Here is a 27,604-nt window from a genome sequence, read left to right on the forward strand (position 1 = left end):
TGGAGCCTTACATGGTGGTAATCAATGACAGGGGGGTGATCAGGGAGTGTATATGGGGTGATCACCCCCCTGTCATTGATCACCCCCCTGTAAGGCTCCATTCAGACGTCCGTATGCGTTTTGCGGATCCGATCCATAGATGCGTGGATCCGTAAAACACATGCAGACGTCTGAATGGACCCTTACAGGGGGGTGATCAATGACAGGGGGGTGATCAATGACAGGGGGTGATCAGGGAGTGTATATGAGGTGATCACCCCCCTGTCACTGATCACCCCCCTGTAAGGCTCCATTCAGACGTCCGTATGCGTTTTGCGGATCTGATCCATGGATGCGTGAATCCGTAAAACACATGCAGACGTCTGAATGGAGCCTTACAGGGGGGTGATCATCCCATATAGACTCCCTGATCACCCCCCTGTAAGGCTCCATTCAGACGTCCGTATGCGTTTTACGGATCCGATCCATGGATGCGTGGATCCGTAAAACACATACGGGCGTCTGAATGGAGCCTTACAGGGGGGTGATCAATGACAGGGGGGTGATCAGGAAGTCTATATGCGGTGATCACCCCCCTGTCACTGATCACCCCCCTGTAAGGCTCCATTCAGACGTCCGTATGTGTTTTGCGGATCCGATCCATGTATCCGTGGATCCGTAAAAATCATACGGACGTCTGAATGGAGCCTTACAGGGGGGTGATCAATGACGGAGGTGATCAGGGAGTCTATATGGGTGATCACTCCCCTGTCATTGATCACCCCCCTGTAAGGCTCCATTCAGACGTCCGCATGTGTTTTGCGGATTCACGCATCCATGGATCGGATCCGCAAAACGCATACGGACGTCTGAATGGAGCCTTACAGGGGGGTGATCAATGACAGGGGGGTGATCAATGACAGGGAAGTGATCAGGAAGTCTATATGCGTGATCACCCCCTTGTCATTGATCACCCCCCCTGTAAGGCTCCATTCAGACGTCCGTATGCGTTTTGCGGATCCGATCCATGTATCCGTGGATCCGTAAAAATCATACGGACGTCTGAATGGAGCCTTACAGGGGGGTGATCAATGACAGGGGGGTGATCAATGACAGGGGGGTGATCAGGGAGTCTATATGGGCTGATCAGTGGTTTATAAAGGGTTAATAAGTGACAGGGGGGGGGGGTGTAGTGTAGTGTAGTGGTGTTTGGTGCTACTTTACTGAGCTGCCTGTGTCCTCTGGTGGTCGATCCTAACAAAAGGGACCACCAGAGGACCAGGTAGCAGGTATATTAGACGCTGTTATCAAAACAGCGTCTAATATACCTGTTAGGGGTTAAAAAAATCACATCTCCAGCCTGCCAGCGAGCGATCGCCGCTGGCAGGTTGGAGATCCACTCGCTTACCTTCCGTTCCTGTGAGCGCGCGCGCCTGCGTGCGCGCGTTCACAGGAAATCTCGGCTCACGCGAGATGACGCCTATTGGCGTTAGCGTAGCCTGGGAGCGCCGCAGAGATGACGCCTTTCGGCGTTAGCGTAGCGCTAAGTGGTTAATATCAAAGCTGAATATTTTTGGAAGTAGTTTTTAGTTTGTTTTTAGTTTTAGCTATTTTAGGGGGATATCTGTGTGTGCAGGTGACTATTACTGTACATAATTATTAGGCAACTTAACAAAAAACAAATATATACCCATTTAAATTATTTATTTTTACCAGTGAAACCAATATAACATCTCAACATTCACAAATATACATTTCTGACATTCAAAAACAAAACAAAAACAAATCAGTGACCAATATAGCCACCTTTCTTTGCAAGGACACTCAAAAGCCTGCCATCCATGGATTCTGTCAGTGTTTTGATCTGTTCACCATCAACATTGCGTGCAGCAGCAACCACAGCCTCCCAGACACTGTTCAGAGAGGTGTACTGTTTTCCCTCCTTGTAAATCTCACATTTGATGATGGACCACAGGTTCTCAATGGGGTTCAGATCAGGTGAACAAGGAGGCCATGTCATTAGATTTTCTTCTTTTATACCCTTTCTTGCCAGCCACGTTGTGGAGTACTTGGACGTGTGTGATGGAGCATTGTCCTGCATGAAAATCATGTTTTTCTTACCTTGCAGACTTCTTCCTGTACCACTGCTTGAAGAAGGTGTCTTCCAGAAACTGGCAGTTGGACTGGGAGTTGAGCTTGACTCCATCCTCAACCCAAAAAGGCCCCACAAGCTCATCTTTGATGATACCAGCCCAAACCAGTACTCCACCTCCACCTTGCTGGCGTCTGAGTTGGACTGGAGCTCTCTGCCCTTTACCAATCCAGCCATCTGGCCCATCAAGACTCACTCTCATTTCATCAGTCCATAAAACCTTAGAAAAATCAGTCTTGAGATATTTCTTGGCCCAGTCTTGACGTTTCAGCTTGTGTGTCTTGTTCAGTGGTGGTCGTCTTTCAGCCTTTCTTACCTTGGCCATGTCTCTGAGTATTGCACACCTTGTGCTTTTGGGCACTCCAGTGATGTTGCAGCTCTGAAATATGGCCAAACTGGTGGCAAGTGGCATCTTGGCAGCTGCACGCTTGACTTTTCTCAGTTCATGGGCAGTTATTTTGCGCCTTGGTATTTCCACACGCTTCTTGCGACCCCGTTGACTATTTTGAATGAAACGCTTGATTGTTCGATGATCACGCTTCAGAAGCTTTGCAATTTTAAGAGTGCTGTATCCCTCTGCAAGATATCTCACTATTTTTGACTTTTCTGAGCCTGTCAAGTCCTTCTTTTGACCCATTTTGCCAAAGGAAAGGAAGTTGCCTAATAATTATGCACACCTGATATAGGGTGTTGATGTCATTAGACCACACCCCTTCTCATTACAGAGATGCACATCACCTAATATGCTTAATTGGTAGTAGGCTTTCGAGCCTATACAGCTTGGAGTAAGACAACATGCATAAAGAGGATGATGTGGTCAAAATACTCATTTGCCTAATAATTCTGCACGTAGTGTATATATCACTTTCTTCATTCTATTCTATGTCTGTCAGTCTGTCTATCTATCTATCTATCTCATATCTATTTCTTTCTCTATTCTATCTCATATACAGTCAGGTCCATAAATATTGGGACATCAACACAATTCTAAAATTTTGGGCTCTATACACCACCACAATGTATTAGAAATGAAACAAGCAAGATGTGCTTTAACTGCAGACTGTCAGCTTTAATTTGAAGGTATTTACATCCAAATCAGATGAATGGTGTAGGAATTACATAGGGTGAGAAACTAACCCGCGGTAGCTTATAACTAGGCCGAAACACGGACGTGGGGAATCGTGATCGAGATACAAGACAGCACAAGATTAAATTTTATATTTAATTGCCTTAAGAGCACACTAGATATAACACTATATACACAGATAATATATACAGTGGTCTAAGGTTACAAATGCAGGTGATATAGGTACAACAGGGTTAAGCAGAGCAAAAGTCAGTTACCGGGTAAGATGAAAGTTCCTTTGGGTTATAATGGTGGAATAGTCCTTGGCTGCAGTCACGTGAGGGCAGTGAGGTCAGCTGGTTCCCGGTCTCTCCAAACACATTGGCACGATGTGACCCCTTCAGAAAAGAGGCCGCCCGCTGGCTTGCATGGGCTTATGACCTGTAGCCGGACGCTCCCCTCCCCGCCTATGGGTAGGGTCCACCCCTCTTTCTCTGGTGCTGGCAGCAAATGACCCATAAAACCCCTTAGGGCTCATAGCCCCAGACCAGAATGTTGCAGGAAGATGGTTCCGGGCCCAATTGATCCACCTGGGTTCTGGCTACAACTAGAGTCCAAACATGGTGCCGCTATGTGGTTTCTGTGGGGAGATATGTATTTCTCCCCTGCCGGGCATCCTAGCCTCAGGCCAGGACCATGTGGACGTTTGGCTTTGCCCTAGGATCACAAAACGATAACCGAATTATGCTTGGGATGGACAGACGATTCATAATTCCTTATGAAATGTAGGTGCGAACATGTCTGGGAGGTAACATTGATCCTGGGCATGGGCTGAGACCTCCTGCTGGGGGTTTTACTACAGGATTTAGCTTGCCTCCAAATTGGCTGGTTGAGGTGTGACTTTATCCACCTTGAAGCCTGGACCCCTGGGGCTTTCTTCCTTGCTAGCTGACTGGGGGGTGGGAACATATTTTGCATGTACACTGACTGTGTAGATGCCAAAAGGTGAATTAAATGACAATGAGGGCTGCCAATAAATGATAATCCATGTTCCTCACAATCCTGTTCTACCCATCTCTGTCTGTCAGTCTGTCTGTCTGTCTATCTTCTATCTAAATATCTATCTCAACTCTATATTGTATCTAATATATATATAACTTTATACATTCTGTTCTAGCTATCTATGTCTGTCTGTCAGTCTGTCTATCTATCTTCTAGCTACCTATCTAAATATCTATCTATCTATCTATCTATCTATCTAGCAACAGCACCAGACAGATGAGGGAGGCTCAAAACATGACTTCTGGTTGCTATGGCAGCTGGAGGGCTAAACAATGTCTCCACGGGTCTGTTATATACATATGCCTATTAGACTCTGTTGGGGGCTGGGTCTAATAGGCTGCTTGTCAGTAGTATACTAACTGGCAGACATAAGGCACTATACTACTTAAGTAGTGCAGTGTACAGTATAGTAGTATAGATGGGTTCAAAGAATCTCTTGTTCAAATACCTTTGTGGGACTAATAAATATAGTAAAAAAAATATTTAAATGTTTTTAAGTGAATTTTTTTTTTTATTCCTATGAGACTGTCATCGAGGCTTCCATAGGAATACATATAGAGACTAGCTTCCTGTCCACACATAAGATGCTGTGTTATTTGGAGTCAGAGTGTTGATCACATGACGCAGCTAAGGATCAGAAGAGAGGTTACTTTAAGTGTATTTTTTTTTTGTGCTAAAGTAATAAAACATAATAAACAATATATTTGGTATTGTCATAATCATACTGACTAACACATCCGTAGAATAGGTCCGGAAACGTTCTGCAATGTTGCAGAATGGATCCAGACCCATTCTTTCTCTATGGGGCTGGAAGAGATGCAGACAGCACACAGTGTGCTGTCCGCATCCGCATTTCCGGAGCACGGCTCCGATCTTCCGGCCCGCGGTTCCCGAAAAAAATAGAACATGCCTTATTTTTGTCCGCCATAGCGGACAAGAATAGGCAGTTCTATGGGGGTGCCGGCCGGGTGTATTGCAGATTAGCAATTTGTGTATCCGCAATACACTACAGACGTGTGAATGGACCCTAAGGGTGACATGTTATTTATGCCTCACAGTGAAGAAGGCCAACTTTATAAAGCAAATACAATGGTGGACTTTTGGTCCATTCCTCTAGAGAGAAGTAATACAAGTTAATCTATCAAGTTGTACCCCAAAATGGTGCCATTGAAAAATAGAAGGCATTCTACCAATAAGCAAGCCCTCATACAGTTATGTCAATGGAAAAATAAGTGTTAGAGCTCTTGGAATGCATTGATTTAAAACAGAAAATGCTTCTTCCTAAAGGCCCCAAATATGTTGGACCTGAAGGGGTTAAGGGATTATCCAGACACTGCTGGCCAGTGATCAGAATTAGATAAAGCAGAGCACTGGCCATGGATTATGTGAACAATAACATTTATGGGATAATTTAATTTTCAGAAGATTTGTTTCACAGAAGTTTTTTTTCCCTTAAGGGACTCTTAGCAGTCTTGACCTTGCTAAATTGATGAGGGCACTGGGGCCTAGGGACATCAGGACAATCAGGAGTAGTGTACCCCAGCGGGCGCTTTTAGAGCCCCTCCCCTCTGCTCTGAGTGACAGCTGGAGCATCCAACCAGGAGACCACTTCAGCTGTCAATCAGAACAAAGGGGAGGGATTGTGAAGCAGCTCATTGCAGAGAGCATTTGACAGTGAAGCTACCTACCCAGTGCTGTCAGCAGCTTAGCATGGTCAAAACTGATGACAGAGTCACTTTAAACATTGATACATTTTCAAGACCTATTCTTAGTATAGTGCAAAAAATAAAGTAAGGCCAGCACCTCCAAACAACATGAAATAAAGTATAAGTGCATACTTCCATGGCTGTAATACAAAAGCAAACACTACTCATGGAAACATGGACAAACGTGGAACACTGCTACTGGAAAAATGGATAACCCTGAATTTCATTGCTGCTTCACTCACTATATGAAAATTAGAAGCTCTTTGTGCATATTTTTGATCAAAATTGTGTTGGGGCCGTCTACCAGCTACAAGGTGGCTTCCAACAGACGGGGCCTATACTAAGAAACTTGCCTCTCCTGGGCCTAAGTCTTAGGATAGGTCATAAATATCAAACCAGTAGGTGTCTGACACTCGGCACCCCCACTGTTCAGCTGTTTGAAGAGACCGCGTCGCTCCGTTAAGTACAGAGGCCTCTTCCTAGGCCAGTGATGTCACGTCCATTGGTCACATGAACAGGTCTGGCCTGTAATACCAAGCATAGGCACTGTACAAGTTTTGAAAAAAATTGGCAATTGGATTTTGACGAGAAATTCGATTAGTTATGATGAATTACTTTGTCACAACTCGCTTTCAATTGTATGCGCAATGATGGGAAACGGCGATCGCGCGCCATATCCCCCCCCTTCCTGATCTGATATTGATGGCCTCACCATTGTATGCCGTTAGTGACTATTTTCTAGACAATAAATTGGTTTGCGTTCTTTATAAAGAATAATATATTGTATATTGAATCATTTATACACACTAAACTGAGGAAGTGTGCTCATTTCACTGCTTGTGATTTATCATCATTAAAATAGAGCAATGTGTTCTATAATCTTGTAAATTAAACATGCTGTTAGTACTAGTGGGAGTTGGGAGCTGATCGAATTTAGTCAGTGTCTGACCCTGTATGTCAAAATAGGATATTTGGTGGCAGTATGAGATGTTTGCTGCTACTGCTGCAATAAACAGAGTGGAGGATGGGAGTGGTAGTGGCAATCTTCACACTAATGCTCCCTAGGGCTGGGCAGTGACAGGATGGCACACCCTTTCTTCCCTCGGGGGACACTCTGACCTCGGGGCTCAGGATTAAGATACAGCTGGCAAGAAGCATGTCACAGTGTGGAAGGGCGTGTTAGCAATGTTCCTCTCGTTGCAGTAAAGTCTCCATCAGCCTTAAACAACAAATACTAACTGGCTGACTCCAATGCTTGGCCGTGCAGATTCTGGACCTTCTAGTTCCTTCCTTCTGTCTCTTTTCTGGACTACTGTAAAGTAGAGATGGCTTTCTTGATGCAAAGCTCCAAGGAGTGAGCACATGTTCCCACTTCCTCAGCTAACACACACTCTACAGTGACACGGATTGAACTTGGGGTGAACCTAAGTCCATCACTTCCTAGGTCAGAGTCAGGATTGTTAACCCTAACTTATCTATACAAAACTAAATGGTTAACATATTTGATCATTATATAACATTTAGATAGCAAGAAACAATTGTGCAATTACCCTAGTCTGGGGGTTGACATTTTGCCCACACAGTGACCATGTGGTGTGAAATAATGTGAACAATGAAGATGTTGATTTTTCTAGGCATAATTCTATTGGCAATTATCACAGTTTATACTTTATACAGCCTGTCTTACTACTGTCAGTAGTGCTAACAGAATGAAAAGCTTGTGGCCCTGTCAGGTACATGCTAAATGCGAACATCTAGCCGAGATAATGACAGAATGACAGTCTATTAGAGCAATATCCCTGAAGTTTTGTAACTGAGAGTTAAAGGAAGCCTGTCAGGATGATGTCTGATCTCCAGGTAGCATGTTATAGAGAAGGAGGAGCCCTTACTGATATATAGTATTGTGGGAAAAGATCCAGTATAACTTGTATTCCTTCTATCTATCTATCTATCTATCTATCTATCTATCTATCTATCTCCTATCTATCTATCTATCTATCTATCTATCTCCTATCTATCTGTCTATCTCATTATCTATCTATCTGTCTATCTCATTATCTATCTATCTATCTATCTATCTATCTATCTATCTATCTATCTATCTATCTATCTGTCTATCTCATTATCTATCTATCTATCTATCTATCTATCTATCTATCTATCTATCTATCTATCTCCTATCTATCTATCTATCTATCTATCTATCTATCTATCTATCTCCTATCTATCTATCTATCTATCTATCTATCTAGTGTCTGTCATCTATCAATCTAATGTCTATCTATCATCTATGTATCATCTCCCATGTATAGTTTGGTGGACAAAAAATTCCAAGCCTCCTCAATTAGACAGACTTTCTACATTAATGCATAGTTTTTATTTAGATTAGATTTTATACCAATTTTGATGGCAACATTTTGATCAGATGGAATCAAATTTGAGAACCCCTAGAAATTAGGAAAAAAATTGTCCTGGCACCCATACCCCCAAAGGGCAACTTTGGTTTCTAATATGGCACCATGATTTCATTTTAACTATTTAAAAGGGTAGTAATAACTAATCATTTCTAAGAAGATTACATCCATTTCTATTACTAAGGTAGTAGATGTTCATCAACCATACCCTCCCCATAAAGGTATTTTCTTTCTGTGTCCGTTTCAATTTTTTTTTGCAGACCGTATGCAGAACCATACATTTTAATGGGTCCGCAAATAAAACAGTTTTTACTCCGTGTGCATTCTGTTTCCATATGTCCGTGTGTCTGTTCCGCAATAAAATAGAACATGTCCTATTATTTTCATCCGTATTTTTTGAGGATCTGTTTTGTTCATGAGCCCCAACTCACAGGACAAGCTCACAGCAATGGATGCTACTAGCCTGCCCCCCTTTCCCAAAGGAAAAACACATTATTATCATTTGTTTTTTTTCTTTATGAATTAATTTCTTTTGATTGTATTATTTTTTATGTAAGCTACTAGAATGGCGACTCACTATAGTATCAAATTCAAGACATCCTACAATTGTATCTGCCACTCCACCAGACTTCCAACTTGTATCTAGAAGTCAGTGTTTAATGGCAGAAGAGGGCCCATATGCAGTAACATTAAATGGGCCCATGCTCTCTAGTAGCTCATCATGGAGAAATCCTCTAACAATCCGCTGGTACAGTATTGGGGCGCCATGAAATGCATTAGCTCAGAAAGCCACTTCTAGGCAGCAGTCATCCCTCCTACATACTGGTTGCACATATGGTACGTCCGCACCTGCTGTAAATGATAGTAACTTTGATTTTTGCAGAGCTGAGATGCATACCTTGGAAAGAGAGAGGGATGAACTACTGAAGGATTTGAGGCTATCAGAGAGTCGAAGTAACCAGTCCCGAGACCAGGACCATCAGGGAAAGTTGTATTCCTTGCTGGAACAGAAGGATGAGTTGGAAGAGCAGCTGGCCTCTGAGAAGCAAACAATTGCTGATCTGGATCAAGAGGTATAAAAAATAAACTTCTAGTAACATAGTAAGGTTGAAAAAAAGGTCATCCGGTTCAGCATGTTCTCTGGCAATGTTGATTCAATGGCAGGCAAAAGCCCCAGTATGAGGGAGAAGACATTTTTGCTCATTCCTTCCTAACTCCAGATGGCAGGATATCTGAATAAATCATTGGATCAACTACCCTTCTACAGAAATCTAGTCAATAACAGTCAATAGTAATCAGTAACTTGCAATATTATTGCACTGAAGAAATGCATCAGGTCCCTTTTGAACTCACTATGCCAACTTCTCCTCTGGCAGAGAGCTTCACAATCTCATTGCTCGTACAGTAAAGAATCTCCTTTCTTGATGTAGGAACCTTTTTTACTGTAGACTAACTTAATTCCCTCCTGTTATTTAGATAATTGAGACTAAATATATTTAGACAGATCTCTGGTACTGACCTTTTGTATATGCAGCGGACCCTCAAGATACAATGGACCCAGGATACAATATTACATACAATGGTCTTTTCTGGGTCATCGCAAGTTAAAACGACTGTGGACGACATAAAATGCCTGAATTAATACTGTAATTTGGGGGAGGACTGTATGTAGTTATTAGGTCATCCTTTAACCAGCTATTTTTCAAATTAATCTTTCATGGTAGTGAAGGGGTAAAGCTACACTAAATCATAAAATTGAAGAATATTAAATGTATGGTCTCATGTTATGTGACTTTGACCTCAGTACCAGGTTCTGGTAATGCTATGACATCTCTGGTACCATTAGTGCACACAACAGCTGGAGAGCCACATGCAGGTTGCCTAAAAATCACAACTGCCTCCCTTGGAGAGGTCATTACAAGGTCACAAAAATATCCTAAAAAGAGCAGAGCCAAATACTGATCAACGTGGTACCCCACTAGAAACAGTAATGCAATCTGAGTATTAATAGTTTTATTGTACCAATATGTGTCAGTGCGGCAAAAAGATTATTTTGTATCCTTAAAGGGGTTTTCCGCAAATTCTTAATTATTTACTTATGGTGTGTCTGACCTATTGAAAGACTTATACTTACCTGCTCCCCTCTGCTCCAGTGCTGCGCTCTGGCTCTCGTTCATCCATCTTCAGGACCCAGGCTCGTTTACTTCTGGCCAGGGTATGAACATGGTCATCTGCACCACTGCAGCCAATGGTTGACTTCAGTGGTGATGTTTCCCCAAGTGGCACGTGACCCAGTGGTAAGGTACCACTTAGGGATATGTCCACTGCTGAAGTCATTAACCGCAGTGGCACAGACATATTGATACCCCAGCTAGAAGTAAACAAGGCAGGGATAAGAAGATGGACGAATGGGCATCAGGTAGTAGGATCGGAACGGCAGGGAGCAGGTAAGTATGCGTTTTTCATTAGGTCATACACACTAGGAGCCATACGTAAATAGAAAACCTCTTTAATGGCTTAACCAGCACTGATGGGTAACTAAAATAAATTGATGCAACATTATTATTTTTTATTTAATATCAGTTTTTCATTTGGAAGAAAAATATATATATATTTTTTTTTTAGATAAAATCATGGGAAAAGAAAATCTCTAATCAAAGGAAACAAATAAGAGGGTCGTCCGGATCTGCAAAGCAGAACAACCAGACTCAGAACAATGTTAAGGTGATGGAGAATCGCTTGGACCGGGTAAATATTATATATTTAAGTCATAGATAAAATGAGGGTGTGACGTTGTTTTCAAAGTTGCGATCTCTGGACATGGCTTTTGATTTTAAGTAATGGAAGAGGGCCTCATTCAATGTAGCTCCCATCGCCTAGTCTGAAAAGCCTGAAGAAGGGTTTTTCTGTAGCGGTCTATAAGTATTGCACCTTTATCAGTTTAGGCTAGTTTCCAATTTGTGGCTGAGCTCTCCGGTTCCGGCATTGCAGGATACCGTCTCCTGCCATCTGACCCATTGACTATAATGGGAACCGGCAAGGATCCGTCCGCTACCCAGCAAACATGCTTGGAATCAGCTGCACAAAAACAACTGCACGTAAAGGTTTTTGTCCGGCTGATTCCCGGCATTCTACTGTAGAAACAAAGTTGCAAGTCCAGCACTCGGGTCTTAAATATGCCGTAACAGCCGGCCGGAGAGGATGGCCGCAGAGATGCAAGTAGCCTTACCTACCTAGCTTCACCTACAGGAAAGGGTAACATATGTCCCAGAGTGGTTATACAGTATATTTCCATCGCTCCAATAAATACATAAATCTCCATATGGTATAAAGGGCAAGTCATATTAATGACATTATATTTGAAAACAAGGACATTGCAAGAAAGCTGGGCGTGACAGAAATGACACGAAGAGCCACCTGTAGCTTGGAGAATATCTAAATACCCACCTGCCACAGCAGAAAAAAGCAAATCATTCCTACCCTAATGTAACAGATACAGGAAGTACAAAATAACTGGGTGGTAATTACAGACTTTATAACATGTGCGATAAGCAAAGCTGGGAAGTATAAATATTTCCCTGAGACTGAAAAATGCCATCCGTTTGCAGAGAATAATTACTTGCATCATATTTTTGACACTTCGAGTTAATGATTCATGAGATAATTATTTTCCTTTGAATATAGATTTGATCACAGCCTCGCTGAGCATAATTAGCATCTCACATATTTGTCATGCTTGCAACTAAATAGTTCTTAACTTTTATATTTTACACAGACCGTGCAGGAGAAATTCTTATATTAGATTTCTAAGTTATCTCGGACTGCAGTTAACCCAAGTAATTGCACCCTCCAAGAAGCTGAGATATGAGGTGCTAAGTGCATACTGTTAGGCCCCTTTCACACGGGCGAGTATTCCGTGCGGATGCGATGCGTGAGTTGAATGTATGCATTGCACCCGCACTGAATACCGACCCATTCATTTCTATGGGGCTGTTCACATGAACGGTGATTTTCACGCATCACTTGTGCGTTGCGTTAAAATCACAGCATGCTCTGTATTCAGCGTTTTTCACGTAACGCAGGCCCCATAGAAATTAATGGGGTTGCGTGAAAATCGCATAGCATCCGCAAGCAAGTGCGGATGCGGTGCGATTTTCACGCACGGTTGCTAGGAGACGATCGGGATGGAGACCCGATCATTATTATTTCCCCTTATAACATGGTTATAAGGGGAAATAATAGCATTCTGAATACAGAATGCATAGTAAAATAGCGCTGGAGGGGTTAAAAAAATAAAAAATTATTTAACTCACCTTAGTCCACTTGATCGCGTAGCCCGGCATCTCCTTCTGTCTCCTTTGCTGAACAGGACCTGGGGTGAGCATTAATTACATGAACAGGACCTGTGATGACGTCACTCCGGTCATCACATGTTCCATCACATGATCCATCACCATGGTAAAAGATCATGTGACGGACCATGTGATGACCGGAGTGACGTCATCACAGGTCCTGTTCATGTAATTAATGCTCATCCCAGGTCCTGTTCAGCAAAGGAGACAGAGGGAGATGCCGGGCTACGCGAACAAGTGGACTAAGGTGAGTTAAATAATTTTTTTATTTTTTTTAACCCCTCCAGCTCTATTTTACTATGCATTCTGTATTCAGAATGCTATTATTTTCCCTTATAACCATGTTATAAGGGAAAATAATACAATTTACAGAACACCGTTACCAAGCCTGAACTTCTATGAAGAAGTTCGGGTACCAAACATGCGCGATTTTTTTTACGCAAGTGCAAAACGCATTGCAGTAGTTTTGCACTTGCGCAGAAAAATCACGGGTGTTCCCGTAACGCACCCGCACATTTTCCCGCAACGCTCGTGTGAAAGGGGCCTTAGACACCATGCTCAGTGATAATATGCATTACAGGGAGACTGCCGCCTTGTTTTGGGGTCTTTACCTGAGCATTTAACTCGTTACCACATTTAACTCGTTACCTTTGTTATGGTAAATGATTCAATGAACAGAAAAATATTGTTTGAATATATATGTAAATGGATTGTTCGGAGCACTGAGGGTGGATCCTTTCCCCTCGGTGCACTGTTGTTTCTTCACTCTGCTTACTAAGACCTTCCTATCCATTGGTGAATGAGAGGGACAAGCTTCTGAGACCTGATTTTTTCTGGCCCCTTAACCTCACGTGTGCGCCTTGCACCAGAATTTCGGCGCTTGTGCAGGACACTTCTTCTCTCGAGGTTAGAATGTTCCTTTCATGCACTGAAATTCTGGTGCACAACACACACACAAGATTGCGGAGCCAGGCAAGAGCAGTTCTCAGATGCTTGCCCTGTCAATCACCAATAAATAGGAGGGGTTTAGTGAGCTGAGGAACAACAGCGCACCAAAGGAAAAGGCACCACCATTGGTGCTCCGAACAACTATTTACATACGTGTTCAAACTACTTTTTCTGCTAATTAATGCAACAGTTTACCATAAGAAAGTTAACTGTTTAAATGTCTCTGTTTGCACTACCTTACCACCTTGCTTAGTTTAAAGGGTCTTCCGGGAGTAGAATATTGATGAGTTATCCTAAGGATAGATCATCAATATGGTGGTGGTCCAATACCCAGGATCATTACAATCAACTGCTCTGGTGAACACTGCGGCCTCTTCGCAACTTACCAAGCACAGCGCTGTACATTGTATAGTGGTTGTGTTTGGTATTGCAGCCCAAGCCCATTCACTTGAATAGGACTGAGCTGCACATAGGCCATGTAACCAATGAATACGACCTCACTGGCCTAGGAAGAGGCCGCAATTCTCAGTGAAGCATCGCTGCCTCTTCAAACAGATGGAGGTGGGTGCTGGGAGTTGGACCCTCACCTATCGTGAGGAATATTTTACTCTTGGAAAACAAGGTGATAGACTCCCTTTAAGCTCCTAGATGCCTTCTAATTGTAGCTGCTGGTTGGCAACATGTTATACAGTTAATACTTGCAACACCTGTTTATTAAATCTATATCCATGCAAGGGCACCATATTTGGAACCTGAAAACAAAGCCAGGCCCATAATTATTCTTTGTTAGGAAATTGATCAGGACAGAACTTTGGACCTAAAAATGAGATGATTATAGAAAGTGGAGACTGACTTTGTCAGGGAAAGTTGTTAACTCGTGCCTCGCCATGTCAGCTGAAGAACACCCCATGTCTCTGCTTCCTGCATCATTTGTAGAAAGGCTTGTAGATAACCAGGACATTTACCATTTCAGCAGTTCCTCATGCTTTAGAAGAGACAGATTTTAGCGTGTGTCTGAATCATATGACCATTTTTACTTCATTATACACTGCTGTATATGGGTGGCTCTGACATTTTGTTTCTCTTGATTTTTTTTTCTGGTAACTAGGCTTTGACCAAATTTAATCTGCAACTAGCAAGAAATTCCAAGATGAGGGAAGAGATTGACATACTGAGAATTGAACGTTCTCGTTTTGACCAACTGTATAAAAGACTTGAAAAGGTAAGCACAATACTAAATGAGATAAAAGGTAGAGTCTGCATTTCCTGAAATGCTGCCTGTCCTCCAAAAATTGGTAATTGACAGTTTTAGGATAACAGAGAGGAAAATAGATTAGGTCTGTGCAGTGTAACGCTTCTTCCTTGTTTATTCTCTTTAGGAACTGCTTCAAACCCGAAAGGAAATTGGTACAGTGATTGATGAGTCATCTGCAGCTTACGATGCAAGGTATTGTACACAGCAATGGTATTTTCCTTTCATTTGTGTATAATGAATTAGGAAGTACATGCTTTGTACGACCAACATCACTGCTATATGGACGGAGGATTAGGGTGGCAAAAAACACATGCATTTACATGAATGTCCACTGAATCCTAATCTGTATGGTGGTGCCCTGTCTGTACCCAAATGGAGGGTGTCATGGAAAATGTAATTTGGGAAGTTGGATTTCAACTGTGTTGTTCTCTCTGGAGATATGTCACTGCCAGACGTGCCTGTCAGCTGCTTATTCCTCTCTCCTAATTGAGAATACATGCACACTAGGGCTAAGCATGCATGCTTATGGGGGCTCGGGAATAATGGCCAACAGCAGGGGTGTAACAAGCCCCATAGCAAAATGGGCAATGGGACCTCTCTCTGCCGTGATTTTTAGCAGTGTGCTCAGAAAATGAAAATCACAGAGACAATGCACACTGTATTGTAACAGTAGAAGGGTAATATATACTGTAATGTCACAGTACTGAGATAATAAACACAATGATGTCACAGTACAGATATAATAAACACAGTGATGTCACAGTACAGATATAATAAACACAGTGATGTCACAGTACAGATATAATAAACACAGTGATGTCACAGTACAGGGATAATAAACACAGTGATGTCACAGTACAGGGATAATAAACACAGTGATGTCACAGTACAGATATAATAAACACAAGTGATGTCACAGTACAGATATAATAAACACAGTGATGTCACAGTACAGGGATAATAAACACAGTGATGTCACAGTACAAGGATAATAAACACAGTGATGTCACAGTACAGGGATAATAAACACAGTGATGTCACAGTACAGGGATAATAAACACAGTGATGTCACAGTACAAGGTACAGTAATGGTACACTATGGTGACAATAAATACAGGGATGTGGTGCTACAGTGATCATACACAGTGATGTCACAGTATATGAATTATAAACCCAGTGATGTCAGAGCACAGGGATAATAAACCCAGTGAAGTCACAGTACACAATAATAAGCACAGTGATGTCACAGTACAGGGATAATAAACACAGTGATGTCACAGTACAGGGATAGTAATCACGATGATGTCACAGTACAGGGATAATAAACACAGTGATGTCATAGTACACAATAATAAGCACAGTGGTGTCACAGTACAGGTATAATAAACACAGTGATGTCACAGTACAGGGATCCATGGTACAGTAATGGTACATTACAGAGATAATAAATACATAGATGTCACGGTACAGGGATAATGCACACCATGCTAGGATAGTGCAGAAAAAACTCATACAAAGCAGGTCGCCATGTACACCTGGAAATCTCAGCACGGGTAAAAGAAAACATGCATTGATGACACACGCTGATAAAATACACACACAATATCACAGCATAATAAAACATAGAACAACAATGGCTATGCAGATTACTGTATGCTTTATTTACTGATCATTCTCTACTAATGCCATATTATCAAGGAGTCATGCAGTGGCATACATAGATAAGTAAGGGCCCCATAGCAAGGATCAAACCAGGCCCCCCACACAGGACAGAGGGGTTTCTGGCTAAACCTCTTTCAATGACCCTTGGGCCATTTTTCCACTGCCTCATTTGCTAAAAGTTGTTCCTTTTGAGGGTAGAGTCCTGACCAAGTTTTCACCTCCAGTAGAAGAGGAGATAATCCCAACTATGACTGGGCCCCCTCTTGCCCTGGGCCCCTTAGCAGTCGCATGGTCTGCCGCTATGGTAGTTACGCTCCTGGAGTCATGGCTAGGCAGGGATGGACACAGACTACAGAAGACCCCTTCACAAGAACCATAATATGTGCCTCTTGATTTGTTGGACCCTATAGCAGCAGCTATGCCTGCTACTCTGGTAGTTATGCCCCTGGTCAACAGATAAAGTGTATGGTCAGTTTTAGAGTTCTTGGAAATCCCATAAGCCAATATGTTATAAAACATAAAAAAGACTCCTCAACAGATATACAAAAAACTGATATGAAATTCCTGACAACTTAACACATTATTGTATTACCACAGCCACTAACAGTGCGTACTACTAACAAGATACATTTTAGAGGCTTTCTATTGTTGCTGTCCTGAGGCATTAGGTCTGCGATGGCTAACCTCCGGCACTCCAGCTGTGGTAAAACTACGACTCCCAAAATGCACACTTGCTTGGCTGTTCTCAGAACTCAAGAGAAATTAATGCTGGGAGTTGTAGTTTCACCACAGCTGGAGTGCCGGAGGTTAGACATCACTGCATTAGGTCTTTATTGTATACATGCGCTAGGGCATATATCAGGGGTGTATCTATCACAAGGCAAACAAGGCATTTGCCTAGGGCGGCACTTGCCAATGGGGTGGCAAAATGCCTTGTTTGCTTAGTGATAGTTACACAATATGCTAAATATTTTTATTGCTCCTTGTCTGATCCGATCCTACACTATGCGAGCGGTATCGCCGGCGCCGCATAGTGAAGGAATTGAAAGACTTACTTCCTCCTCCTCCCGACCTCCCCTGCCTTTTGCGTCCACGCGTTGCCGTCCAAGTGCAGAACGGATCCTGCACACGGTCACCGTGAACACTGAGGCCAGGCCCCGGCCACCAATCCCTAAGCCTGCTGTCTTCAAAAACTGTAAGTACTTAAATTACAGTAATTCACAAAAAAATCTATTACTTAGTTGTTTTATGGGGTAAGGGAGTTGGGACCCGTTGAGTGGTTAGAGGGGGGAGAAGGGGTGGGTCAAATTTACATTAGGGGGGTGCCCGAGTTTAGTCTCGCCTAGGGCAGCACAAAACCAAGATACACCGCTGGCATATATACCATAGAGGCAGACTGTGCGGTCACTGGAGAGAGAGGTCCAATCCCTGGTGCCAACATCTTGTGCAGAATTTCCCTATGCAGAGATATGCAGAAATATTAGCAAACAAGATGAGAAACTATCTCAAGGTCAATGGAAAGTACACGGAGTGGATAACAAACTCCAGTCTCTCCTGTTCTGTGTGTCAGCACCATAATGTTCGAGTATTTTTCTAAAGGCAAAAACCCTATTAGAATTTAAAAAAAAACTTAGACTATGTTGTACAGTGTATATGCAGTATTCTACAGTGTATGGCATATGGATATAAGTTTAAGGTACTTTGGAAGTGACAATTCCTAATCAACATAAGCAAAAGTTGATATTTTATTTTCACCTAATGTTTGTTGTGAAGGGACGAGGCTCAGACTAAAATGCTACAGATGAAGGAAAAGGCCGAAAAGGACCTGAACCAGCACACAGCAGAGATTAAGGAGCTTCAGCGTGTTATTGATCATGACCGCAGGCTCAAGGAGTTTATGGGAACTAAGACTCAGGAGCGCTCAGTCAGCGAAGAAGTGCTTGATGCCCGACGCAGGAGAGGTAATTGTGGAAACAACCAAAGTGGTAAATTACTTTTTCTTCAGATACAGAAGTACCCATTGACTGAGAGTAAAGTATGGCAGAGGCAACAATATACTGTATTCTCGTTGGGAGTAACTTAACATTTTGTTGCCATCAGAGTAGAGAAAGTAAGTAAAAGTCATTTTTATTGCCTCATGTTGTAGAAAAGTGTTTAGGACGGAGCAATACGTTACTTTTAGAGTGGATCTATTGGACTTCTGCATCAGATAAGAATAAGCGGTATGTTATAGTGAACGAAACCAAAAATAAACGTAACACAGTGGAGAAAGACAGTAAAGAAATCAACCAAGTTCTTAATGCAAAAAAATCACCTATTTCACCACTCAATGCTCCCAACATGTATATAGGCTCAAATAAAACAAAAAAACTTATTCAAAAACTGGTTAGAAAAGGTCATTGGGAACAGGGTTCCATAAAGTGCTTATACAATCACATTTATAAGGCTCTCACCCCTTCATTGCTTTGTGAGATAGCTAGAAGAAAGAGATGATATACAGTATATCCAGAGAGAGAGAGTTGTGTGTAAATATGTCCACTATATCTTAAGCTGTCTCAGTCTTAAGCCATTCTCTTCATAACTGTGGCAGGAGTCAGGACTAAAGTAACTTTTAACTGTTCACTATTAATGCTCAACATGCTTCTACATCACAGTGTTGGCAGTTCTTCATCAGGAGTTACAGGAAGGAAACAGAAATAACGTTATGTAGCTGACTGACATTAGCGATGTGCTAATGTCAGCAGTACACAACAGTATGCTTTATAACTCCCTGCCTGCCGCCGTTCTCTTAAAATAAAGACTTTTAAAATATGCTAATGAGCCTCTAGGTGCTATTAGGGCGTTGCGTCAGCACCTAGAGGCTCGGTCTACGCACCCTTTGGCGCGCCCAGGTCCAGTTGATTGACTTTCGAGTTCTCCTCAGTGTCTCGTAAATCCCACGCCTGTGCCATCCCGTTTAGTATTCGGCGCAGACGCAGTGAGTGAAGGATGCGTTCCTAATGCCAGCTTCCTTCCTTCGGCGCAGGTGCAGTGAGGACCCCGTTCCTTCACTCACTGCGCCTGCGCCGAATACTAAACGGGACGGCACAGGTGCGGGATTTACGGGACACTGAGGAGAACTCGAAAGTCAATCAACTGGACCTGGGCGCGCCAAAGGGTGCGTAGACCAAGCCTCTAGGTGCTGAAGCAACGCCCTAATAGCACCTAGAGGCTCATTAGCATATTTTAAAAGTCTTTTATTTTACGAGAACTGGCGGCAGGCAGGAAAACATACTGTTATGTACTGCTGACATTAGCACATTGCTAATGTCAGTCAGCTACATAACGTTATTTCTCATGATAGAAACCCTATAAGAACTGTCTTGGAGCATAGCAATATAGTAGTTGGTGAAAGATCTAATCTCATAATCATGATTTCAGTTCATACTTGTAACTACTCAGCCACTTTTGAGTTGTATCTGTGGGTACCTGTAGGTTTGTTGGTCAAGCAGATTTCCCCAATGGGGAATTGGTAGAAACTTTGTACCAACCATACCCTTAGATTACCACTTCAATGATATGTGATACTCTCCGACTAGTTGGCCTATGTCCAGGTCAGATTTAAGTATACCCCAATAAGTAATGAGAATGTCTACATGTGAATCTTTCCTTCTGATCATTTGCTGCCGTCAACTCCAAACAGTTCCGTCAACCCCTAATGTATTGTGTAAGAAATCCAACAGCACTCAATCTGTAGCTCGCGTTGCATGGGAAGGCGTGTCCCCCACAAACAATGTGAAAGTAATCCCAGCAAGCGTTTCTCAATTCAGAAAGATGTATTATTTATTCCAACATAGACAACAACATTTTCAGGACGCGTTTTGGCCCGTCCAGCCTTTCTCAACTGATAACAAAAAAAGACGAATTAGTATATGTGACGAATACCGCACCTCGCTGCCGCCGGACGGCAAATACGTAGAGCCAGCGAGATACGGTATAGTTACTGGTTACCAAGGTGTGACGGTTATGCCGTCCCTGAGGAGCAGGTAAAGTCAGCTTGGTACAGTGTTCACAGACTCCTCCTGTCCACATGGGCACAGAGAGGCAACAAGTTGAGGGAGCATTTTCACTGCCACCAGCTTCTCGTGTGATATAAGCCCGATCCGCTAACGGGATTATATAGGGTGAGAACCGCAGTAGCATATAACTAGGCTGAAACACGGACGTTGGGATTCGTGATCAAAATACAAGACAGCACAAGATTAAATTATATATTTACTCGCTTAAGGGCTCACTAGTAATAACACTATACACACAAAGAATATATACAGTGGTCTGAGGTTACAAATACAGGTAGTATGGTACAAACAGGAATTAACAGAGCAAAAAGTCAGTTTACCAGGTATATGAGTCCTTTGGGTTGTGATGAGTTCTTAGCTGTAGTCACATGGGTGACAGTGATGTCAGCAGTTTGCAGGTCCCTCTAAACACATGGCACAATGTGACCCCCCCTTCAGAGAAAAGACACGCCCGCTGGCTTGCATGGGCCTTTTGACCTGTAGCCGGCCCCTCCCCTCTCCACCTCTGGGAGAGGTCCCCCCTCCCTGCTGGCCCTGGCAGCCCAACGACCCACAAAACCCCTTAGGGTTCATAGCTCCAGACCAGAAGGTCACAGGGAGATGGTTCTGGGACTAGCAGATCCGCCGGGGTTCCAGCTACAGGTAGAGTCCAAACATGGTACTGTTATTTGGTTTCTTTGGGGATATATGTGTATCTCCCCTCCCTGATGTCCTATTACCAAACTAAGAGTAACAGCCTGACCGTCTTGGCCACAGGGACACACATATCTAACTGACTTATGTATGTGATGCATGGGCAATTCACAATTCCTTATGAATCGCCGGTTCCATGATGTCTGATACTTTCGATTGAACTGGGGAATGGCCTAGACCCTCTGCAGGGAGGTTTTTCCTGTCCCATTAACTGGGTTCCTGGCTGGCTGGAGTAGGTGCTATGTGTAAGCGAGTGGCTTGTTTGAAGCCAGGACCCCCTGCGGTGCTCCTCCCTCTGCTATCAGACAGCAGATGGCTGGTGAGAGAACATGGCTGACATTAAATAATAATCCATATTCCCCACATCTCCCCCTTTTAGAGGGCGCTAGGAACAGCACATTCCTGTGTTTCACCGTCCGCCCATCTGCACCCTCTCTGGTAGTGAATGGCAAAGTAGTACAGCTGGAGCGCCAGGCTCCCGCCTACCCACCTTCCATTCATTCCTGACCAATAGAGTCACCCTGACTGAGTATGATACAGAGGCCACAATTACTGGCGTCAGTCGGTACTATAAACGGCCACGTGAAGTCGGCTGCCTGTGGTACCGGGAAGCTGGAGAGGGCGTCCTTCAGCGCCTGCAAGGCCGTCTCACAGTCGTTTGTCCAATCGACTGCGGAGGGCAGCTTCTTCCTGGTGCGGTCCGTCAGGGGCCTTTGCCAGGCTACTATAGTGGGGCATGAACCCCCTATAGTACCCGACGGTGCCCAGGAAGGACATCTCTTGGTTCTTGTCCCAGATGGTGAGCCAGGATGCGCTGGCATCCACTCTCCTGGACTCCGGTCCCAAAGCTTCCCCACCTGCCCGGGGCCCCTCGCTTATGCCCAGCTAGAACTTTCCTGGCATAAGGGTCAAGCCTGCCTGGCAGATCTGCCCGAGCATCTGCGCCAGATGCTCTTGGGAATTCTCCCATGTAGGCAATGACCTCTGCTGCCACGTACCCTTCGAGTCCCTTAAGCAGCTTGACCATCCTCTTAGAAGTGGCAGGGGCATACTCCAGACTTCAGGCTTTTTGGTGAACATTTCCCAGAAGGGGCGGCATTCTGGGAGGGCACCTGCCTCCCGCTCTTGATGCACCTACATCAGGTTCACGGGGAAGGCCATCTGCCTTCCACGGCGTGGTCCAGGGTGACCAGGTACATCCTGGCATTGAGCCACTGGTGCGCGAGGTATGGGCCTTCCCAAGGCGCCTGAAGCTTGTCCTTAGGTACAATCGCGACAAGGCCTGCACCTTTTCCTTGAAGCGCATGACACACTTGATGACCGACACCCCAGGGGTGGCTATGTCTCTCATCTATGCCTCTGTCTTAGTGGCCCCTGGGTATCTGGCCATGGGAATTTCATGTGCAACCCTCAAAAACTCTGCCCTGAACGAATAGGGTACAACAAATTGTCGGTCCCTAGGCCACGCCTCCAGTGAGCCCTGATGGACCGTTTCCCAGCACAACCGCTAGCCCCTAACGCCACCTGAAAACCCTGGTGGGACGTGGCCAGAATAGACAAGACTGCCATGTCCCCTGTCAGTTCTACTACCTGCCGATCCCTAGGCCACTCCTCCTGCGAGCCCTACTGGACCATGACCCGGTACAGCCGTCCTTGGCACCAGACTACCCACTCAAGGTCTAAGTCCGTGGAAGGCTGTGCCGTCTGCTCCTTGAGAGCATTCAGGCTGGCGTCAGCCACTAACGCCATCTGAAACCCCTGACCAGACGTGGTCAGAACAGACGAGACTGGTACGTCCTCCGTCAGGTCCTCGGGACCAGTCTCCTGATCCCCATCTGACTCGGCAGCCATTTGGTCGGAGGGGGGAAAGCCATCAGACCCCTTAGGGGCGCCTAGGGCCTGACCACTCCCACTGCGCGTGACAGCACCTATGGCCACTGCCACCGCTGGTAGTGCCTGCTTCCCCTCGGCTTCCGACCAAGTCGCCAGTCCAGACGGACTAACTTGGTCCTCTGACATCCCAGTTGTGGAGGAACCCTGCACTGAGGCTTTACCTGGGAGCCCTACTTCTCCTAGGACAGCCCTGACCTAATTTGCATCCTCCTCCCCCGCAGCTGTCGGCCCCCTGCTTGTCCCCTCAGTCACCACACATGAGGACAACAGGTTCCACCATGCTTACTGGCCACACCCTGGGGCCTCAGCACAGCTGTTGTGAATAACCCCCTCCCCACTGAGGGGAGAGGCACACATTACATCACCCACCCCCACATCCCCTTCAACAGGCATGTTATGAACATTAACAGTATTAACAGGGGTGGACATGGGATCACATTCTGGGGGATCGGACCTTGGGGTGTCAGCGGCCACGTACTTAGATGCAAGCTGCCCCAGGTCTGTCCCCAGCAGAACATTGGCAGGGATATTTGAGGATACCCCTACCTCCCTTACTTCTCGACCGGCGCCCCAGTCCAAATAGACCTTGGCAACAGACAGCGCCGGTTCTACTCCTTCAATCCCGGAGACAGTAAGTGATCTCACGGGCAATAAATCGTGGGGTGCCACCAGTTCAGACCATACCAGAGTCTTCTCAGCGCCGGTGTCTCTAAGTCCCATGGCCACAGCCTGGCCCACAGTGACAGGTTGAAAATGGTCAATGGACCTACCACCACCCCCACCCACACACAACACAGTGAACGGTTTCCAGTTCGATGACTGGGATGGGTCCCTCGGGCGCTGGGGACACATAGCCTTGAAGTGTCCGGGCTGCTTACACAGGTGGCAAAGTCGGGGTTCCCCACCAACGTGGAAAGTCAAGCAGGGGCCGGTGCCCACTTGGGTCTAGGGGCAGGGGTAGCAGGTGCAGCGTGCCTTTTACCCCCTCTCCAGCCGACAGGTTTCCATGCCTCTGAAGTACTGTTGTTGATGTACTCATCGGCCAGGGCTGCTGTTGCGGAGGCCCCCTTTGGCTTCCGGTCATGGAGGTACTGCTGGAGGTCCTCCGGGCAATTCCACAAAAACTGCTCTGTGGCGATGAGCTCCTTCAGCTGCTGGACGGTGGTGAGCTCCAATCCCGTGGTCCATTGGTCGACCGCTCTCAGCAAGTCCCACATGTGATCGGCCCAGCTCTGGGTAGGACCCTGCAGCAACAAACTCAGGAGCTTTTTCCGGTACGTCTCAGGGGTAAAGTTGTACTGCCGAACCAGAGCCTGCTTGATATCCTCATAGCTCAGGATGGTCTCGCTGGGCAGGAACCTGAATATTTCAAGGGCTTTTCCCCTCAGACGTGGTGTTAGGAATCTGACCCACTGGTCCTCCGGCAGCTGGTACTGATGGCAGGCTGTCTCAAACGCCAACACAAATGTGTCCAGGTCCCCATTTTTGTCCAGCAGGGGGTAGTCCTCCGCCCGCAGGTTTGGAATCCAGATCTCTGGAGATTCACATCGGGCTGCTGCAGTTGGAGCTGGAGCATTTGCAGTTGGTGCTCGCACTCGGTTTGCTCGCAACGCTCTGCTGCTTATTCACAATGTTCTGTAGCTGCCATGAGGGTCTCGTAGGCAGAGACAAGGCTGCCTACGAGACCCTCATGGCAGCTAGAGACAGTCCACAGCAGATTTTAATAGAGCAGCTGAGCCTGCCTGGCTGGGGGAATGGGCAGGTGGAGGGCAGCCCACCGCCGGCAACTGGCTCCTTGGGGAGCTTTGGCTGTCCTTCCCCTCGCCTTGAAAAAAGTTGCCTTCCACCTCCTCTTGGCCCATTATCTGGACTGCATCCTCCCTGCCACCGCTCAAAGCCTTGGCCATCTCCTTCGCTTTGCTTCTTTAGAGTCTGGGAGTATGGGTCCCACGCTCACACACACTAGTATCTTGATCGCACTTTGCTGCCACAATTATGAGACAAATACCACACCTCGCTGCCGCCGGACGTCAAATACGTAGAGCCAGTGAGATATGGTATGATCACTGGTTATCAAGGTGTGACATTACGCCATCCCTGTGGAGCAGGTAAGGTCAGCTTGGTACAGTGTTCACAGACTCTTCCTGTCCACACGGGCACAGAGAGGCAACAAGCTGAGGGAGCCTTTTCACTGCCCCAGTGAAACAGCGCTTCCTCAGACCGGGAAGACTGCCACCAGCTTCTCGTTTGATATAAGCCCGGTCCGCTAACGGGATTATATAGGGTGAGAAACCAACCCGCAGTAGCGTATAACTAGGCCGAAACACGGACGTGGGAATTTGTGATCAAGATATAAGACAGCACAAGATAAAATTATATATTTAATAGCCTTAAGGGCTCACTAGTAATAACCTTATACACACAAAGAATATATACAGTGGTCTGAGGTTACAAATACAGGTAGTATGGTACAAACAGGATTAAACAGAGCAAAAAGTCAGTTTACCAGGTATATGAGTCCTTTGGGTTGTGATGAGTTCTTAGCTGTAGTCACATGGGTGACAGTGATGTCAGCAGTTTGCAGGTCCCTCTAAATACGTGGCACGATGTAACCCCCCCCTTCAGAGAAAAGACACGCCCGCTGGCTTGCATGGGCCTTTTGACCTGTAGCTGGCCCCTCCCCTCTCCCTGCTGGCCCAGGCAGCCCAACGATCCACAAAACCCCGTAGGGTACATAGCTCCAGAACAGAAGATCACAGGGAGATGGTTCTGGGACTAGCGGATCTGCCTGTGTTCCAGTTACAGGTCCTAACATGGTACCGTTATTTGGTTTCTGTGGGGAGATATATGTATCTCCCCTCCCTGGCATCCTATTACCAAACTACGAGTAACAGCCTGACCGTCTTGGCCACAGGGACGACTTATGTATGTGATATACGGGCGATTCATAATTCCTTATAAATCGCCAGGTTCCATGATGTCTGATACTTTCGATTGATAGGTATTTCCTGTTCCTTTAGCTGGGTTACTGGCTGGCTGGAGTAGGTGTAAGCGAGTGGCTTGTTTGAAACCAGGACCCCCTTTGGTGCTCCTACCTCTGCTATCAGACAGCAGATGGCTGGTGTGAGAACATGGTTGACATTAAATAATAATCCATATTTCTCACACTATAATTGTATAGGCAAGGTAATCAAGTCACATGTAAGTGACATAGTCAACTCATTAACAACTCATTGCCAAAACAGGGAATGACACAAAATAAACATACAAATAATACAATGTGATACAAGATTAATCAAAGTCACCTATTATAAAGGATACAATAATCCCTAAGCGTAAACAACATGTCCATGAATATTAGCGCTGCGGTGCAGTCTGCAACAAGAGATAAATCCTTATTAATTATCCAAACCCATAATCTCATTGTCCCTGTGTAATGTGTGCAATGTGTGAGTCCAAAATGCTTCTCTTCTTAACAACAGTTTTTTTAATATCCCCCCCTTCTTGGTTGTTGAATCTGTTCTATTATTTGTAAGAGATTTTTCTTGCGAATGGTCGATTTGTGTTTACTGATACGGTCTTTAATGGTTTGCATGGTTTCTCCTATATACATTAAGCCACATGGGCACTTTATCAAGTAGATCACATTCGAAGTGTCACATGTATAATATCCCTTCATTTTATATGCTTTTCCTAACTGTGGATGGTAGAAGAATGACCCTGGAGTACATTAGTTCTTCCTGCTTTAGCTCCTGATGAAAATGTTTAGAAAAGCGTTGATAGGAAGATACTTTAGTGCTGCGCACAGTTGCTGTATGTAGGGAATGGCTTTAGCTATAGGGACAGCTTAGAATAGTTGTACATGGTTAAAACTTCTGAGAGGAGATATTAACACATAGCTTCTCTCTCTCCAGAAATATATCATCTATTCCTTCTAGCAATATCCCAGCTGGAGCAATCAGACTAAACAGTATGTGATTGTTGGCTCTTCCCCTACCAGCCTGATCTGTATACACAGTCTATGGGACCCTGTGTCCAATTACATCTTTTAACCAGTTTTTGAAAAAACTTTTTACGTTTTATTTTAGCGTGTTAGGCAGTGAATCGTGTTCTCACATCACAGGCATATTTTGTATTGTTATTAATTCTTATTTTTCTTCACCGGAAGCAGACTGCATCTACTGTACTTCAGATGAAGAAAAGTAGGAGTCTTTACACATGAAATTGATTTGACTATATTCATCTTGGCAGCATTGAGCAGTGATTTTTCCTTATTCCAGGCAGCCAAGAATTTACTATTTAGGGCATTGGAAATTTCGAACAAGAATAATCTATACAAAAGTTTGAAATATGGGAAAATCTTG

At 44.6% G+C, this 27,604-nt stretch overlaps 1 protein-coding gene across 1 annotated transcript in view; it reads left to right on the forward strand.

Moving 5' to 3' along the window:
- LOC122926641 (coiled-coil domain-containing protein 63-like) overlaps positions 1-27,604 on the forward strand; it is a 145,159-nt gene that overhangs the window by 36,364 nt on the left and 81,191 nt on the right. Inside the window, exons 4-8 of the mRNA XM_044278073.1 lie at positions 9,263-9,452; positions 11,005-11,127; positions 14,788-14,901; positions 15,059-15,126; positions 18,370-18,557. Coding sequence (XP_044134008.1) covers positions 9,263-9,452; positions 11,005-11,127; positions 14,788-14,901; positions 15,059-15,126; positions 18,370-18,557 — 683 coding nt within the window. The remainder of the gene's footprint in view (positions 1-9,262; positions 9,453-11,004; positions 11,128-14,787; positions 14,902-15,058; positions 15,127-18,369; positions 18,558-27,604) is intronic.

The sequence above is a fragment of the Bufo gargarizans genome, chromosome 2 (genome assembly GCF_014858855.1).
Source record: "Bufo gargarizans isolate SCDJY-AF-19 chromosome 2, ASM1485885v1, whole genome shotgun sequence".
Taxonomy (NCBI): domain Eukaryota; kingdom Metazoa; phylum Chordata; class Amphibia; order Anura; family Bufonidae; genus Bufo; species Bufo gargarizans.